General features: G+C 38.3%; 1 protein-coding gene across 8 annotated transcripts in view; it reads right to left on the reverse strand.

Annotated features, from left to right (window-relative positions):
- Positions 1-20,086, reverse strand: part of EXOC6 (exocyst complex component 6) — an 85,665-nt gene that overhangs the window by 5,491 nt on the left and 60,088 nt on the right. For all 8 annotated transcript variants that reach the window (XM_090145242.1, XM_090145243.1, XM_090145245.1 and 5 more), the window contains one exon: positions 18,110-18,183. In XM_090145242.1, the coding sequence (XP_090001368.1) occupies positions 18,110-18,183 (74 nt within the window). The remainder of the gene's footprint in view (positions 1-18,109; positions 18,184-20,086) is intronic.

Consider the following 20,086-nt stretch of genomic DNA (forward strand, 5'->3'; position numbering starts at 1 on the left):
ACAGGCGTACGCCTATTCTAAAAGCGAGACAGAAGGGGAACTTTCACCCAGCATCTTGGGACATCAGAGCTGATGATCCCAAGGACAACATGTTCTTTTCACTGCATATTAAAGTGCTGCCCTCTCCACCACATTATTAGCCATGTATATACAGATCAATACACCTCAACTTGAGGCATCTCGTTGCCATGCTACACTTGAGTGATGCCCTACAAGCTTTGGATTTTCTAACTTTCTGTACTTACCTAAGTATTTCCTAAATATCTTTTTACAAGTCTAACATAAGCTTTTTCTATTCACCTTGAAAAAAAAGGTGCTTATTCATACTTCTGCTTACATAAAAGTATTATTACATAATTTCTTATAATTCTATATAATTACATAATTTGTTTTACAATAGACAATATTGCTTTTTTCTATAAAAATTTTGTTTTAAACACAATGATATTGTTGTAAAGGACACTAAACTACTTCTCAATCAAAAGAGGTCTTACTTCAAGACCTTGATAGCTACTGGCATTGGTTAACACAACACAACATTGATGCCACGTGAGAAAAAATGTCTTAAGATTTAAGGGGCAGAATTCAGGTTTCAAATGGGTTGCATCTATAATTCAAGTTCAGAACTCTTCCTTCCCCCAAAGTTTCCCCAAGGTGATATGGCCATGTTAGGGTAGAAATTAATGATAATCATTAGTCAGTAAAGTTTTGTTCTGTATTACCCGTACCCAAAGCCCTCAGTAGCTCACCCTTATTCCTGTATTTAGGCCATCTTGTAATTAAATGAGAATTTTAGGCACTTGGTAACGGCCAGACTCACCCATCCGGCCCTTTCAGTCCTGTCTGAGCCTCTGTCACATCCTCAGATATCATACAGATGCCCTTTCCTTTTTACTTTGGGGCAACTGTCAGGAATAATCTTGGGAGATAATGCGACTTTGGGAACCAGCTGTCCACAGAGCCAACACTGCGGCGGAGATGGGAGATGACGACGAGGGCTTTTCAGGAGGAAATGGGGTCAGTGTCCATTCAAATTTTTCTAGACAACACTGTTGGTGTTGTCTAATTTAAAATTCTCAAGATAGCTTAGTATGAGGTGGTGCCACTACCTCTTCTGAAGTATCACAAGTGTCAGCACATAGCTCTGGCTGGGCAGCAAAGCACCCACGGATCAGGAGGGGGAGATAAAAAAGAGAAGTTGTGCATCTAACATCCAGCTCACCTTCCTGTAAATCCCAATATTCCACCAAAAGAAAAGTAATTCTGAATTCAAAAAAATAATTCTGAAACACGTCACTGTTGGTTATGTCCTTCAGGCCTCCTTTCCACTCTCACAAGTGGAATGTTTTGCATGCTGAAGAGCTTATTAACCCCTAATCACCCAGTTACTTCTGGACTCCACTGCATGTGTAATTAACTTTTCTCAGGTACAATTTGCCTGACAAACATGTCAGAACACTTGCAGCTTAGTTTGTTGAAACTGATAAATGCTGTCTTTCCACAGCCCAGGGGCATAATGAACAGGAAAAAAAGGCAGTTATGGAAACACACAGAAGTGGATTCATGCCAGCGGAGCTCCCAGCCTGGGCCACATCGCGGCCCTGTGTGAGAGTGTGCACTCGGCCTGCTGGGATGGGGCAGCCACAAACCTGCCACCCACAGCAGGATAGCATATGAATTTCTAATTAAGAGTGGGATTAGATCGGTCTGGGAAAAAAGTATCCCCCCAAAACGACCGACAAATGAAAAAAGCAAGGGTGAAGCAACGCAGTGGAGGCTGATATTGTCAAAGGCCATCATATGTGCTCAAGTAGAAGCAATACTACTGAGACTCTCCGGGGAAGGGGGGAAAAATCAAAAGCAGATCCGGACAAAATTCAGGAAAAGCAAAAAGGGCAGGACTGTTTTTTTTAACAGCTTTGCGGTACCCGTGGGCTCAGTTGCTCCTGATTTCTGCCCTATGGTGTTTTCAGGTTATGCACCCGCACACTATGGGGAGTGCAAAAAAAGAAATCCTTACCTGACCTCTGGATAACCCAAACAGGAGATTAGCCCATTTCCAAGCAAAGCAGGTTGTCACACTGTTAGGCCAATTGCTTCTATTGACACTTTGCATAAACATCTTACACAGGGTGATCAGAAAGGACTGTTATGCCATTAACGCTCTTTTTATTTTTTTATACCTAAGCCTTACAGAATAAAGGCCTTTCTGAGTAAGGGATAACAAAAGGGTCAAAAGGTCACAAACATTCTTTTAAGTAGGTAAAAATCTGGGAAGTTTGGATTCGCTGAAAAGTGCAAATTAGAACTTTTCTGCATCCTGCGGCATTCCAGCGCCGTCAGCTTTTTCTGATTTTACTTCTATCAAATTCATTAATCTTCTTAATTGCACATTTCTACTTTTACTTTTAAATAAGCAAATGCTAAAAACTTAACTTCAGGAAATAGCAAGCTGTCTAATCTTCTCAGCTAATCGGTGATCTGAACAGATTTAGACAGTGCTGTTAAAATCCACACTGGGATCAGTGTGAAAATACAGAGTTTTTGCTGAAGTGGTACAACTGAGCAGTCTCCTATGTATAGTTTGCACCTATAATTTACACCGCGTGTGGTTTGCACTGTGTACAGCAAAATATTCTATATTTTCCTTTGTTTTGTTTTCGCTTTGATCAGAGATGGAAACAATCTCCCTTTAATAGTATAAAAGCCACCTGCTGGGTATTGCAGACTACAACTAATTGGTAAATTCTTTGAAATTTAGATATAATGGATTTTGACCTCTTTAATTAAAAAAATCCCAAAGGCTCAAACACTGGTGAGCTCCGCTGGGAAAGCAGTGGTGCCAAGCATATGCAGCTGCAGGCTATGGCAAACCTTTTTAAGAGAGAATACTGAAATAACATCACACCTTTTTCCTAGAGCATGCACAGCTTTTGACCTAGAAAAAAAAAAGCGTAGTGACCGTTGGCTACGTAAGTCACTGAGATGAAATAATAGCAAGTATATTAATAATACTGTTAGTAGTGCTGGAATTGGGAGACGAAGGGGACTTTTTCATTTTAAAGACAGTAAACTTGCAGAAGCCATTCACAACCATCCCACTCCTCAAAATCCCTCCCCAGAAGCTCACGATGTACCTACAGACACCTTCTATTCAGAAGAGCAAATGAGCAAAAGAGCTGACCGAAGAGAAAGCATGTCAATCAGAGTCCTTGTTTCATAATTTCTGACATAATGCTAACCTTTCAGTGGAGCTATAATCTCATCAGCTCGTGAACTCTGAGGCAACACTGTCTTCCTTTTGTTAAAACCCTTATTTATACTCTGCCCAGCAGAACGGGGCCATGGGCTACGGCTCGGACTCACTGCAGTAAAATCGCTGTGAAACAAAGTCGCTTTCTTTTTAGAAAGACAAGCCACGTGAACATGCATTCCACAGGTATACACTTATTTCCAACGAATTAACAAAACCCCTGCAGGAACAGTAAGATAACATGCCCACTAGATCACAACACGCCATCTCCATTTACTAAAGCACGCGGCCCATGAAAACACTAGATTGGAACTAAAACGCAAAGGACCAAATTCAGAACGGCACAAAGACAAGCCTTGTTTGTGCTAAACATTCCCCGTTTGCAAAGGAACGACGGAAGTACTTAAGATACAGGTATCTAAGTCTGGCTAACAAGGAGAAAAGGCAGCGCCTGCGAACTGTGGGCTAACAGCGCACCAACCGAACGCAATTAGCACTCCATCAGTCGGTGCTCCTCACTGCTGACAAATACCTTGTTAGTCTGGTTAGCAAGTCTGCCTGCCACTTGCCAAAATATTTGGTTTTATTTACTCCTGGTGACTTATTTTGTGAACGTGGTGAATTTTAAAATCCCCCCTACCGATCACATAACTGGAATAACACACTCCGGTCTTGTATTTCAAAGTGTAAATTGATCTCTTGATCTGCGAATGTCTCCCTATAGTTCATGCTGCCCTTTTTCTGGATTGGTAGAACAAATGCATTTTCAAAGCGATGGTATGGGGACTTAACTATGCAATTCCCATTAGTGTCAATGGGGGTCGCAGGCTAAATTCCTACGCGATGCTTTGAAAACTGAGCCCTGGATTTTCAAAGGAAGGATAGTTTGTGTAAGAAAGGCGGTGTCTTTCAGTTTTTAAGCCCACCGCGTTTAAACGTGCTTTCTCTCTTTCTTTTTCTGAGCACTAAGCACTCGGAAATTGTGCCTAAACTGGGTACACTTAAACATTCACAAGAATGAAGCGGTTTTATATCTAAACACTTACATCTGTTTCAAATTTATAAGTGAAAATTGTATCTGTTGGAGTACAATCTTTGACACATTTGTAAGTGTGTAACAAGTAAACGCCGGGGCTATGACAGCTGGACCTCTGGGAATTGTTGTTATGCTAAGAAAAAAGAGAAGTTTCCTGTTTTTGAATATATCCTTTATAGCCTAAATTTTCCCCAAGGGCAGAATGCTTTCCTAAAACCTGGACCTTCAGGCACACTCTGAGATGCCTGGTCTTGTCATATATGTAAGCCAAATGCATTTTGGATTTTTTGGCACTGAAATGAATATAGGCCTGCCTGCATATACTGCTGAAGCCACGTAAGCAAGCTTGTTGCTGTTATAACAAAACAAAAAAACAAAAACAAACAAACAAAAAAAAACCCACTCCTGTCGTATACCTTTAACAAATCTCATTAAGACATCAAGGAGCCAAAGATGTAACTTACAAAGAAAGTCACTAAAGTAGTCACTCAGGCAAATAGCCAAGCCCTATGCAACATACAATATCACAAAAAGTAAAAGATACTCGAAGAACATTTGCTTGATTACAGTGCAAATGTTTATTGTAAAGCATGTTCCTTCTCATCATTAATGAGTAAGCTGGCCAGTAGCAAAAGAGCAAAACAGGCCAGAGTTTGAAAAGCAGAAGCCTGGCAGGCAGTCAGGCTCCAGAGGGCACAGCTCTGGCCAAATTGCTCCTGTCCGTCCCATCAGCCTGTACACACAGTCCCTTCAGACAAAGCATAAACTATGTCAGTGGCAGAATGTGCGTGGATTAAACACTGTGCATTATGCAATGTTTGGGTTGGTCAACAATTTTTTATTTTTGAGCTCCTGCCACAGAGGCACACTCTGGCAAACAGCATGCAGGGAGTCACAAATGCAGCCCCAAAAACAGCTTCTGCCTCTGATCTGAACAGGTATTGAAAATATCGTTTTAGTTGTAAGAATAAAGAAGTCTTTAATATATCATAGTTACTTTTACAGCTGTCATTTTCATTTTGCTTCTGTTTTTTCTTCCTTTTTTAAAACATAGGTGTGTAAGTAACACTTAAACACTGAAACTTACCAAGAATGCAAATAACTTGAGGTAATTTTTACAGTGCAGTTTAAAAAACAAATCCTTTATAAGTAGTTTTTTCCCAATAGCATGAGAGTTATAAGTCTTGTTTTCAACCGTGTGCTTGTCTAGAATCAGAAAACTTCATGTAACTGCAATAAAATTTAAATAGAGAACACCTTCCATGGTGCGTTCTGGAATTGAACTGTTTTGTCCCATCTGCCATATTTCCAATACAAGCAGTATCCACATGAGTAACTCTTCACCAAAGCTCAGTACATATACTGTGCTATGAAAAGTCATTACTTGACAAAAGCTGTTTAGAACTATTCTAAACTGTCCTTGTGTACATGCACATTTAATCTACACCATCAAGCTGCTGTTCTCTGGGACTAAACATCTGCAGCGGTCTGTTCAAGCATAATTGCAGCTCCAAGTTTAAATGTCAATCTGATTACTTTTAGGTTTGAAGGAAGGAGTTTCTACAGTCTGTGAATGAAAATGGATATCTACAGGAAGACAAGTAAGCATGGCACAGCTCCATGGCATCCGACCTGCAAAGATGAGCAACTTCAGCTCTTTGTATGAAACTACAGTTCACAAAACAGATCCAGGAAGCAGCCAGTCTAGCTCCTCAGAGCTAGCTATTGACTGAATGTTTCCTTTTCCCAGCTTTCAAGTCATTCCTTGTCATGGACTAAATCACCAGATTAAATAGCATCTCAGGAAAATACTGAAATTACACTGTTGAAAATATTGAGGCTTTCAACCTAACAGAAGGCTGTACATCAGGTTATATAGTTTATGAGTATCTCTTGACTGCACAGCTCTTAATTTCCAGAGTCTAGTCATCTCTTGTGGGCACTGACAGAGGACACCTCTGCCATCCTCTCTTAGGCAGCCATCAAAGACTCCAGTATTTTACATCAGAGTTGATGTAATGTTCCAGAGTGGCTGTATTTGCTCTACCTTTGGTCCCCCTTCAAAGGCTTGTGCCTCAGAATGTGATCACAACATCCATGTTACATAGGGTCTACGTCTCAATATTAAAGAACATCTATCACACCAATGGTAGTTGCAATTGTAAAAACATGTACCAGCAGTAACACAAGTAGAAGTTTTAACCACAACAGAAATCTAAGACACCAGAGGCCAGAAAACAGCAACTTTTTTTCTTTGTTTGCATCAAAAAGAAAAAAAAATCCAATGCAATCTGTAAGGCACAGACACTTACAGATGTGCTCATCATGAGTTTGCTGTGAACAGATAATTATTTCTTCCAAAGTAGTGCATTCAGGGTACTCCTGCACACCCACCCTTCATAGCAGATGAAGTTACATCCCTGAGGGAAAGCTACACTAGACCTGGGAACCACTGGACAAGGAATTTCACAATCAGTAGCTCAGGAATGTAAATATAGACAAGTTAAGAGCAAAGCCCAAACCACTGAAGTTTCCTATTCTTTCATGGACAACCTTCACTTTCTTTTTCAGCTACTACAAGTTTACCTCTACATTTATATCTGTCAAATGGCTCTAAAAGCATTTTAGCAAACACTGCAGTCCATATAAAATCACAGTATTTGTTGAGTTTTTTGTTTGTTTTGTTTTGCTTTTCTTGCCTAGATAATTTGGTTTAGCAAAGGTCTCTAAGCCTGGTAAGCTGCAGTAACAAGAAACCCGGATAACGCAGACTTTGTTTTTGCAGGCTATTTGTGAAAGATCTTGCTTTTCCCAATGTTATGTTTGCAAATGTTTTAGGAAAAACCCTTCCTGCTCAATGTCAATATTCCAGTACTACTACTTTTCTAAGAAACATGCCTTCAATTATTATTCCTAGAAGTCGATCTTTTTCCTTAGAATAAGTTATTTGCCATCACTTTTCAGGTGACAATATTTCCTTAAAATGTATCATCTGAAAAATTATTTTTACAATTGCTCTGGAAGAGAGAAAAAAAAAATCCAAGCTGTAATACATAATTCTTAGCAATTACTCTTCATACCTTAGCTCCAATAGATCTTAATATACACAGAACCTTGTTGGGTAGGCATGATTCAGCCTCAAATGTCTCCTGCAATTTGAAAAGCTCTTCCCCTGATTTTATTTGCCACTTTGAAATGTTATCCCTTTCTGGCAAGTAATCCTGTGCTAGATTCTTTTCCTTCTTAAATGAACATTATTCTCACCCTTTATTGACTGACCACATCTATTATCACATGTAAGCAGTGTTAATCCTCCAGTAATTAACACCCTTATTAAAGTAATTTTAACTCAAAGAAGTTTAAATCACATTATTGGTTTTATTTAATTAAGCTACAGAGACTGTTTCACATTGTTATTTGAGGTTTCAACCTGTGTCTTTTCAATCTACCAGATAGGCAGCTTTCCACCATTACCTACATATTTCCATCTAGGAACTAGTCAAGGTTACTCTTCTCACAATTCACTTTTTAAGCCATACTCTGTGTCAAAGATGCAAGACTTAGGCACTACACTCAACTCATGACCATTCTCTAAACTACCATTTGGATATGTATTTCAATGACATTATCAAATTGAGGATGAAATCTATACTTCCACAGGACTCAATATCCTGTTAGTGCTTAAAATGAATGAGCAGCTTTTACTATCATCACAGACACTAAACAAGAGCAAAGCTTTTTCATTTAAAATTTAGGCTGGCAAAAAGAAAGGAGAAACTGAATGCACTGAGCACATATGCTACTTGCAAAGGTTTGGCACTTTTCCTGTTGCTTAGAAAATAAGTCAGTTTTTAAACCAGCATTTTTTGGTGTGTCTACTGTGTGTTCATCTCTATGGGAAAGTATCTGGTAGCCTATGTGCTCTTACAGAGCTCAGGTAAGCTGCTCAATTGACGTGTTTGACACAAGGTCAAAAGATGAAAACTGTCTTCTGGTTTAACTGCATCATGTTACACTGTGCCCTCTGGAGGAGTGTGGGCTAATTGTGTGCACTCCTCGGACAATTCCTGGAGGCACGCTGTTGAAACCAGGAAAGCTTGCATTCTCCAGGTAATAAGACAACCTCATGGCTATGTGGACCCTATACATCATTAACTGTGCACTGAAAGTCCTTTCTTTCCTCGAGTAAAAACACCTCTTCAAACTTCTGCTGTTTAAAAAAAAAAGTCTGTTCTTAATGGGTCTCAGCATAAAGCATAGAAAATGATAAATGCAGAAAGAAAAAAGGATAAGAATAATAAATTGCCTTTATAGAGGCACAGCATTTTTTCTCTCTTTTTTATGTCCTTCATGCCATATCTTCATTTTTTTCATCTCTTCATCTTCTGAAATCCATTCCTTCCTTTTTCCCATTTCTTTGCATTTCTGTTCTTATTCATTCTTTTTATTTTTTTTTCCCTCTCCTATTTTCACTCTATTATTGTGGAGTTCTCTAAGTTGTGCTGCTCTTTCACCAATAATACGTGGGGGGAAAATCCTCTCCAAGAGTTTTTATATTTATTATTGAGGTGAAATTTATATTATATTGCTTGGTGTATTATATTGTCTGGTATATTATATTGTACAAGTACTTTTGAAGATACAGTTATTTGTTCTAAGACTATGGTCCAAATGAATATACAGTCATTTCTGAATGTATGGAAATGTATACTCCAAATGAACACTCTCATCTACGTAAAGGTTTGTAAGCCTTGAATTGTGAAGGCATATAAAACAAAGAAACAGAAAAAAACCCTCCCTGCTTCCTTTCATTCATTGCTATTGTTCTGAAGCAGAGAATTCCTTGACTTCCTGGATTCCTTGTTGTATAAATTCTTGATTTTATAGAATTTTCAGTTGTCCTCACAGTGACTCTCAAAGAATAGACGGATTATCTTTCTCATTTTACAGAAGAATCTGTTGCAAAATGAGAAACAAAAAAAGACAGGGGGAAGGGCGGGATACTCTGTCTGTTGCCTGTGCTGACAGGGAATTTACAGAAGGGTTGGAATCTAAACATATTGATTGAAGCAACTGAAAACTGAGGGTAAACCTGTAGGGTTAAGCGGCTATTAGTGTAGCCCAGTATATACTACTTATAATGAGGGATATTACCTGCTTAGCTAAGGCTGGAGTATGTAAGCAATTTTGAGGCAGAAGTTACTGACTACACTGAAGCAGCTAGCAGCCCCATGGCTCCTTGATGGGTGACTAGGGCTCATAGATGCTAAGAACACAAATAACAAGTAACCGGAAAAGCAACAATTTTCTCTTCTTTGTTCATTTAACAATGCTCATTCATTAGTCATAAGAACCACATACCACCCACAGGATTCAGAGGAAGTCCTGTGGAGCTGGGGGCTCCCACACTGAACTCCATCCATCAGTTCAGAGCCACAGAAGGGCCCAGTCACAATGGCAGAGATCCTGCAGCAACAGGCTGTCAGCAGAAAGACAACAGCTTGATATAATGTATTCCCAAACTCTAGGAAAGTCAGGCATTCAAATTTTGCTACAAGTAAAGCCTCCAGTTTGCATTTATGTCATTTCTGGTGGGACAAAGATAAAGGCAAGCATCAGCTGGTGAGCAAAGCTGCCAGGAAAAACCTGTCAGAGAAATGCTTCATTCCACTAAATTGCTTCCACTCCATGGAATCTACATCAGTGACTCAAATAAAGGGTAAGCAGGAGTTAATAAATTTAATAGACAAATGGATCATTGTTTTACACTTCAAGTAAAAGATTGAGAAATTATCTGAAAGTGAGCCCAGTGGCAACTTTCTACTAATACGTACTTCTGCAAAAGAACGGAAAGGACTTCTAATGGAAATCTTTTTTTTACCTTTTTTCCAGTGGAAAACCTTTTCCGTGTAAGGCTCATTTTTTTGCTTTCTCTCATAACATCCTTGGAGATGCTGCAGATTAAAACTTGACTGCTTCATAAGTAGTTTCCCGGAGACATAACATGAAAATTATTGAAGAAATCTAATGTTTCATTTGAGAAAACTGAGACTTTTTGGTTCTGGTATTACAGACAAGGCATAACTGGTATACGTATACGTACTTCAACTTTCGAGGGTACAGCTAGAGTGCCATTTATATCATAATCTTGCAAAGAATTCATCTAGAACAAAGGGATGAACTTTCTTGAACCAAAAGCTCTCCAGAGATATGGAGTATCATCATAATAACAGCTCTGTAGGTTTTGAATGAATTGATTCCTTCTAAACATTGTCTTGTGAAAGTACTATTGATTCTGAAAGATGATTAATTCAGACAGCTGGTACTTATCAGACAGGGACTCAGATATATCCATCTAAAGAGTCTTGACAGGAACTTTTGATATCTGCCTTGATTAACTTCTCCAGTGAAGTTTTTATTAATTTATGTGATGGCAGTATTTAGAAGCTGGAACTCTGTTGCACTGCTTATGAAAAATCAAGCATTCCACCTCCACGTGGCAAAGAGATCAACAAAAGCTTTTGCTTTCTCAGCTCTAAAAACTGTAAGTTCATCTAACAACAGCAATCTTAAGCCTTGCTTAAGAAGGCTTGTGCTCCTATGCAAACATACTATCTGCTGGTATCAACATCAAGCTTCATGAATTCTAACATTTTCTAAATGATTTCTTGGCAGCTCATCTAACTTGTGTGTATATTTGGTTTTGTAAGAGGACAGCTTAGAGAACTGTGTCCCTTAAATGAACTAGCCCAAAGGAACAAGAAGGAACACTTTTTATTTTTGATAACTTACACAGTTACAGGTACCTAGAGCATTCTTTTTTGTCAGTTAAGAGATGCCATTTATTTTAAGCATTGCAGACTTCAGTACACAGTCTTTTGTGCGTATTCTTCTGCACTTTTTTTTCTGGAGAAATTCTCTGCTTTTTGCCAGAGATGGAGTAGTGTATCTTGTAGCTAAACAGCCACTTGTACATTGTTTTAGTTAGGTAAGCTATTGATAGGGCTCTACAAGGGAAGTAGTAGAATTCGTACATTGAGATTTTAAAATCTATTTTTCAGGTATGCCCCTCTTGCCAGTAAGCCAGGATCTAGCACGAAAACCTGGTGCAGTATCAGTGCGTTATTTGCAGTCCTCTGATGAAAAAGAGGCATTCAGAAGCTGACCTGGATACAGACCATTTTGCAATGGATTTGATGAATGATTTAATGTCCCAAAGAACACAGATCTAATAACTGGCACGTGTACCTTTAGCTCCTGACAGCAATGGGGCAGGAATACCTATTGCCAGGAAATGACTGACTTGCCATCCTGCTTTGATTATCCAAATCCTTATCAAGATAGTGTATCTAAAGCTGTGCTTGGTGTTGACCCTCCCCACTGCTAATTTCTGTGCATTTGTTTCCAAAGCTTCCTAATTCTTACCAGCTGGCAAGTATAAATCCCATCCCAGTAATGAGCTGCCTTTTGTGTACAGAGCACTGATTGAGATCTTCCTCAAAGATATCTACACACACAGTTTGCCCTACTGTGATTACCTACAGGCTTTGCAGAGCCTAGGCAAAAAGTCAAAAGCAGGAGTTTCCTTTGGGAAATATATGCGCATACAAATTCTTATGTTTGTCAGAAGAATTCTCATTTATTTGTAAGACTACAGTACTCAGAAAATGCACTGTGTATTCTCTCACAAGCTGGATAACATATTTATCACACAGTCATACTCATCACTGTGTTATTTGGAATACAAGTATTTATATGCATGTTACCCAAGTATGACACAAACAGATGAGAAATTGAGCCTTGCAGTGTCTCTGCACTGTTCAGTGTGTGGACTAAAGTCCCCTCTTTCTTGCTTTAGTAGGGATCCAATTTATAGAGAAGAAAGCCAAGAAGAGTTGCTTCCTTCTCCAGCAAAGTGAGGGTCTGTGACCTGAAATCCAGAGAGGGGCAGCTCCTGTTTTGTTGCTGTCTGAAACTAGAGCTCCTTTCTTTAGCTGAATAAGCAGCATTGCACTGAAAACTAGAGAAGTGCAAATCCCATTACATAGCACCCTGAGGCTGGGCTTCATGTTACAGATGTAACATGCTCCTCTGCTTGTTCAGAGAAGCTGGGGAGTGAAGGTGGGGGGAGAAAGGGATCAGTACGCATTGTGAAAGAGCCTCTGTGAAGATGAAAGTCTCAACAACAATTTCCCTCAGGAAGGGGAAGATGAAATATTCAATACTACCTGATAATTAAAAATTCAAACCACTGTCTTATGAAAGAGAGGCTTACTTTTATCTTTAAACCATGAGGATTTTAAAGTCTTATTCCTGAACATACAGTTGGTGACTTCTCCCTCCTGGAAAAACCTAATGGTTTCTCTGGTTAAGACTTGTGGAGCAGGGCCCAGGGCTAGCTAACTCATTTCAAAGCCAAGGCAATCTGCAGGCACAGGATGCCTGTCAAACCCATGCCCTACAAGAATAATGGTAGACTGTTCTAGCAACAGCCTGCAACTTTTCTCTGACATCTACTGAAGGGCAGACAACCCAGTGGCTGAGACTGAAGTCCAGCAATCTGTTCCACATTTTCTACTCATCAGTCACTACTGAGTTTATCAGGACAGTAACAGCTCTCACTGATGAATGAGAAGCAAATTTGGGTAACAGAAGAAAAGAAAGGTTATTACTAAGAATTTTCAGTTTGAAATAAACTTACATCTGTTGCATGCAGCTCGACTGTTCAGAAGTTTAGCAGTATTTCTCCCACACCAGAAAATGCATTACAAAGTAAGTGAACAAGTAGCCCAGAAAATTATTAATCCAGTTTCCATTATGCTTTGCAAACAGAAGAAAATGCAGTATGCTGTTAAACATAGGATATAAATTTTTAGAAGAAAAATGTATTGTGCATTGAAAATTACTTATGCTTATGGAAACACATGCTTATTCACACACATATATAGAAGCGTGAGAAAAATGTATCTGCTAATGTTTCCATGGTACATTATTCTGTATATTAACTGCATTGATCACATTACAATTTTACATCTAATGTGTGTCTAATGTTATCAGAATGTTAATATATATAGCTGAAAAATACTTCCCTCATCACCTCTGAGGAATTAATGGACCCTGTCGTTCACAGCCATTGGTCTCACAGACTGTAAACTACATTACCGCATGGGTGGAGACTCCTGTGGTGGTTCCTTAACTTGAAACTTGCTAACCTGGTGGTTACCTACAACACCTGATTCTGCTTCACCTCAGATGGCTATTCCTGTTGCAGGAACAGCTCTGAGAGCAGCTGGAGAATATTAATGTCACCTCCTCAATTGCCAAGAGAAAACATAGTTATCTTCACACCGCTGCTGAAACAAGAAAATTCCACAGTCATCATACTAGCCTAGTACTTGTCTGACATGGGTCAGTAGAGGAAGACCCTCTGAAACTGAAGTAATGGTTGTGTTGGAGAGAAGCACGAGAAATCACTTGTGAAGTCTAAGGTGAAAAAAAATAAAATCAAATCAGCAGCTTAGGCTGTAACTCTGCAGGCAATGATTTTATTTCAGGAATAAGCATTTATTTCCTCTCAGTTAGTTAAGAAGTATGAAATTTGCCCTGGGAAATTACAGCTACTGATACAACATACAACCGGATCTCTAAGGTTACTACTAGGTTATCATTATTGTCCACTACACACTGCATGGGCTCTCCAAAGAAGAGCACACACATTCTAATATTCAGGCCTTCTCCCTATAGTGTTTAAAAGTGCAGGACAGCTAAGAAGCAGCTGCCTCACATTCCAGAACAGTAACACTAATTTTTGGACACTAAAGAACAGATCATAACCAGTACAAAACTAATTCATGGAGAAGGCATAGCTTTCTCAGAGACTAATTCAGGTAGGATGAACTAAGACTTGTTTACTTTCAAAGGTTAATTCCAATTGACCTAGGATCTGAAATGGTAGTAAAATCCCCAAAGTTCATTCCACCTCATTTTGGGCCAGTGCACTATTTACCCAGGCTCTCTATATAGTCAGTAGCAAGAGATTATCTTCAGAGAGCAATGCAGGTCACAGGTGAGCTGGGTCATCTTCATGAGATGCCAAAGACCATTCTCTTTAAAGAGTCACATGCCACTTTGATAATCGCCTTGCTCCTCAGTGCTTTAAGTAAGAGAGGTGAAATGGTGCATCCAGGTATGACCTCAAGTCAAACCTCGAAGCAAACAGCATATAACACAATTACAGCAGCTGTACAGAGATGTGTAAATGTGTACAGAAATGTTTGTGTATATAAATTTTCTTAACAGCTGCTTGCTGCTTTAGTAGCTGCTAAACTAGCTGGAGCTTCAAGTTTTCAGAAGATCATGGTCATCAGATTCTTAATTAGTAGAGGGGATTGTATATTAGTATTCTCTCTGCAGTAAACTTCAGGCAGCTCTCTAACAAGTTTACATATGTTATTCTGTGGGTCTATAGCCACTTCCCGTGTTAACAGGTCTGAAGTACAATACCTTCTTATCAGCGCAGGGATGACACTACGTAGTTACATATATCCTTTGGAGGATAGTTCATAAGCTGTCATGCAATGACTTACAGTAATGCAAAAGCCAAGCATGTTTTTGGCTACACTTGTGACATAACCATCCATGCAAAGCAAATATAAAACTCTTCCATTTTAAGTCAATCACTTGCACAAAGCAGATTGCCTGAACGTGAAACTATCCTGGATTAATTTTTCTAGATTACATCATGTGACATATAAATTCTTAAGTTCTTCAGAAATTGTGCCCTGCCCCAAAAGGTTTCAGTTTTGTCTGCCAAAAACAAATAGCAGAATACAACCAAAACATTTAAATTAGAAAGAAGTCTATGCACGCAAAAGTCTTCCTCCAGGCAGAAGAAAACAGAATGGCGAACAAATACACCTTGTGTGATTAGCCAACTACATGGGATAAGTCATCTCTGAAAGATGCTGAGATACCAAAGTTACAGGAACAGAACAAAATTCCTTACTGACCAGGGTTTCTCCAGATTACTGAGCTTCTTTAAGGAATACATTAGGTATTTACAAAAGTGTAAGAGGAGACAATATAAGAAGAAATAGCTGCTCAAAGAGGACAAGGGGAAGTGCCTGCCCCATTGCCATTCTCAACTTCTTGCAGCTTTCTGCAAATACAGTGTTTTTTGTTTTTTTGTTTTTTTCAGAAGCAACTCTCTCATGTCAACGTTCTGTTTGCTCTTTTGCATTTGTGGGAAGAAGGAAGGAAGCCTTGCAGGGAACAACGTACTGTTCATACATTGCCTTCAGGAACTATTAGGATGAAAATTCTAATGGCAATTCTTCTCAAATCTGCTTCTCTCCCTACGGTAACCATCCAAGTGCAGCTCTTCCCTCTCTTTCTTCCAAGCTTGTTCCTCGTAAGTCGCTTTACCTCTTTAGGAAAATGTGCTACAATATCCTACTGCCCAATCCTCATTAATCTTACACATTGTCCTAGTACAACACAGAGAGAGTAAGCTGTTGTTGAGATAACTGGCTTCCATTAGCAAGCATGTGATTGGCAGGACGATAAAGTCTTTTCCCTTGCAGGTCAGCTGCTTTTTAAGAAGAGGGCAATCCTGCTGATCCATCTTTTAGTTACAGTCTCTCACTGAGTCCCAAATCTCTTGCCTTTTAGCTTTGATACGGTTCAAGCTTTCCCCCTTGTATCAGCCCCTACCTGTCATCAGCTCCTCTGTACCAAACAGCCAATATCAGGAGTTTGACCTCAGGGCACAGTCCGGGTGGGCAGGTAAAACCTGACCACTGGACCTACTTCCTTATCTTTCATATCCTGCAATTCATGAAGAAGTATCAAATTCAAACTAAAAAACAGAAGCATGACCTTTTATAAGAACTTTCTGAAAAAGGCTCTGTTGCTTTTCTAAGTATTCTTGAAAAGAACTGTCATCCATCCTATTAAGATAGAAATGGATCACAAATAAGGAAGAGATGGAAAACACTGCAAATGCTTATGAAATGCTAAGTGTTATTTTTAATGTGCTCTTGCAGTACCTAACCACTTTTGGCAAAACATGCAATGATATGGTAAAAACAAAACAAAACAAAACAAATATACCAGACCTGTTTATACATACATGCTTAGATTGCAACCTACACTTTTGCTGTTTATAAAGCTTTCAAAATCAATTAGGTTTCCATGGGATACAGAGTGTTCTCTACAAAATGTTATTTGCACTAAGAGAATTCTAAATGTAAATTGCTAACATAAACTGACTGCTATCACAGGCAACATAATCCTTATTCACATGATATGCTCAACAGCTGGTACTTAATACATACAAAATATTATTTATTTCCCATAGCAAGCATGTGCATGCCCTGCATAGCTGCATATGCTTCTGCATAGCTGAAAATCACGTTTTCCCTTGAAACAAACATAGGCTCCACAAAGATTTATAATGCTCAGGCAGATGAAAGAAATGATGCCAAAAATCTCTCAACATCCTCTCCCTTTAAGTAAATTGTCTTTGTACAAATTGGAAGATGTTTTGTCAGTTCTAACACTGATAATAAAAGGAGAATAAAAGAGAAACCAAAAGAGGAAGGCTGTTAGTCAAGGCAAGACTTGTACTTTGCCAGACTTAAACTATCAAATATGTTGAAGTCTGGTGCTCCTAATGTTTAGGTATCTCATTAATGAATCTTATGGCCATGATCCTACATTCTTCTCAGACAGGCCAGGCTTATCCCATTGTAGATATTGTTCATTATGTTATGTTCTGCTAAGAATATAATGGGCAAATCTAGCTTTAAACTTTCTCATTTAAAAATACACTTAGTCCTTTCTAATTATCAGGAGAAACCGGAACACTGCTGCCAAGGGAATTTTCCCTTCTGATATGCCTTTCTATTATTTTAATGTGAAAAAAAACCCTACCAAACTATTAAAAGCAAACATGTTCTTATTACATAGATAATTTTGCATTTCTACTCTTTTCTGATGACTTTGATAGGCACATAATGGTGCTGAAAAATCTTATCAGCATCTGCAGAAAGCTAAAGAGCCTCCTTGCACAGCTAATGTTCCATTTCACTATTTAAATGACACTTTGTACTTGAAATTTTGTGAAACAAATTCTTTCTTAAAATTTACTTCAAGTATGAAAGGTTTATGAAAATGAATTGCCATGGTGGGATATATTATCAGAATTTAGAGAGCAGGGAATAGAAATGACTACATGAAATTAAGATAAGTTAACTTTAGTCTGGAAAACAGCCTTCCTTTTGACAAGAACTGAGAAAAAGTGTTTTCAATAGTAAGGCACTTTAACTTAATTTTGGTATAGAATAAAGGATCAGTTGGCTGGAATAAAGTGACTTTCTAACTGTTTAAAAGAATATGTACTAAGTTAAGTAAAGGAAACATTAAATAATACTATGCTTGATTCTACTCTCCAGGGAGTCATTCCCTAGAAAGGAACAATTGCTCAGAATGAAACAACAGTAACAGCACACCAGAGTAACATGTGTACTCTTTCAAAAATAAAAGCATTGCAGGATCTTTACAAAACAGTCAGGACCAAAATTCAATGTTATATCCATGTAATAATACCACCAGTAGCACAGTGCCCCCTAACACCACCTTGAAAAAATAGTTTTATACTAAATAACAGGGAGTAGTGCCACTAGTAACACTTCAAGTATCTGATTTTCAAAACCAATTACATAGGAATGCCAAAACATGAAAGGTTCTCGAATTTAATAACTCCAGCATTGGTCAAAAGGGGAAATTAGTAGGATAAAAAACAACAACTAGTGTCTTACTTGTCTGAGGTCGATGAAAGCTAACTGCAGGGTGTCTCCCTGGAATCCTGGCACAGGCTCAGAACTAGCAAACACTGCAAGAAAAAGATTAAAATTATGGATGTACATTTTTTATAATCTAACATAAAAATTAGCTGTATGCATTATAAATGACAACTAGCATTAAAATGAAATCAGTTTGATGCAAACACATTACAACTATTTAACCCACCCTAATTAAAAACAAAACAACCAACAAACAAAACTTTCCAAGAACAATACCTTTTAGGAGGACATTTAGCTTACAATTCTAAACCAGCAATAATCTTACAAACATTAAAGCCAACAACTTTACATTTTCAGCCTGAGGTAAGTGATTACTGAGGTATTTTGAAATAACACCAATTCCATGGCTGTCAACATATTTTCAAACATCTGCTTTTGTTACAGCACCTGCTCTATAAAACCCCACCTCTATCCAAACAGCAATAAAAGACAGTAAGGTGGGAGCTTGTTTAATGTGTGGACGACAGGTGGAAAACTCTAAGTGCCACAGTCAGAACAGAACTGAAATGTCTGTTCATGATAATGAACTTCTGCTCTTCTTGAACTCAAAAACAGACTGACAAATTGGAAGGTGAAGTTATCTCTTAAGTACAGAAAATGGTAACACATATGAATGAAACAAACTAGCTATATTTTTAAGTTAGGAAATCTCAAAGATTTTCAAACCTAAAAATTAACAAATGTGTTATTTATTTTAATTTCATATGCAACTTGAAGGCAACTAAAGAAAAGACAATAATCTATAAAAAAGGGGTAACGTCACAGATTTCTGTTATTATTAAGTAAAAATAGTAAAATTAGAAATTCATTACAACTACAAATCCCCAAAATAGTACATCATAGTTAAAGTAATAATCAAGAAATATCAGAAAGCATTGATGTAGTATAAAGATGGTCAATGCTTTCAGGAAAGAGAAAACAACAAAACTTTCCATCAGCCCCCTCCTTTGTTTATGTCACAGAGAGCTATCAAATTAAGACTTCAGCAGTTTCCCACTTCCTTCTACGAAAATCATATGAACAGAAACTCAGCAAAATGTCCTGACATTTCAGATGGCTTCAGGATGTACTCAAAAGAAGCACTGACGGGATGGAATTTTACAGCCCACATGTTGAAAAGTATCCACGTCCAGGCACTGCCTTTTCTTAAATATAAAGAAGTAAGTCAAAAGCTGTATGATGATAACATTTAAAAGTTGGAGATCAGACACAACGAGGCACATGCTATGTAATCAGTAGTCTTATATATGATCAGAAGGCCTGCTCATGAACTCAATCCAGCCCTTCAGACAGCAGTACTTCAGTAGCCTAATAACCAAAGTCAAGGAAGTCATTAACTGTGCAAAAAGATGAAAAGGAAACAATCACCAATTTACTGCTTCTCTTAACACAAGAAATAATAGACAATGAAATAAATGGAGAGAATTTTACAAATCAAAATACTTTTTGATAGAACACAGTACAATTATTCTTGTACTCATTCTTACAATAGGTTGTGCATAACAGAAATACAAATAAGGAACAAGTATAAATGTAAAAGATCTATGTTTGTAATACAGGCCCTTCAACAACAATTAAACAGAATAGTCTGAATACACTGTTCATTATATCCTTATGTACTTCTGGAAGATGGATCTGCAACGGGAAGGGCCACACAATAAACAGCTGCTGTTTTATGATCTTCTCTAAATACTGTCTCTGATCACTGATCACACTGAGGATGCTTGGTTAAAGGGAGCCTTAGCCTCGCTCAGTTGGTAGGTCTCATGTTCTTATCCCAGTCACACATTCATAAGGGACATTTACAGAAACCCACTGCCTCATACATCCACTCAGGTAAGACATTCTACTTCAAAAGAGTTGAAGAGAATTTTTCTTATGCTTGTTGTCTTGAGCAGTCAACAAAGTAGATATTGCTGATGCAGCGAATAT

The sequence above is a fragment of the Phasianus colchicus genome, chromosome 8 (assembly GCF_987193195.1).
Source record: "Phasianus colchicus chromosome 8, bPhaCol1.hap1.1, whole genome shotgun sequence".
In the NCBI taxonomy this organism is placed as follows: Eukaryota; Metazoa; Chordata; class Aves; order Galliformes; family Phasianidae; genus Phasianus; species Phasianus colchicus.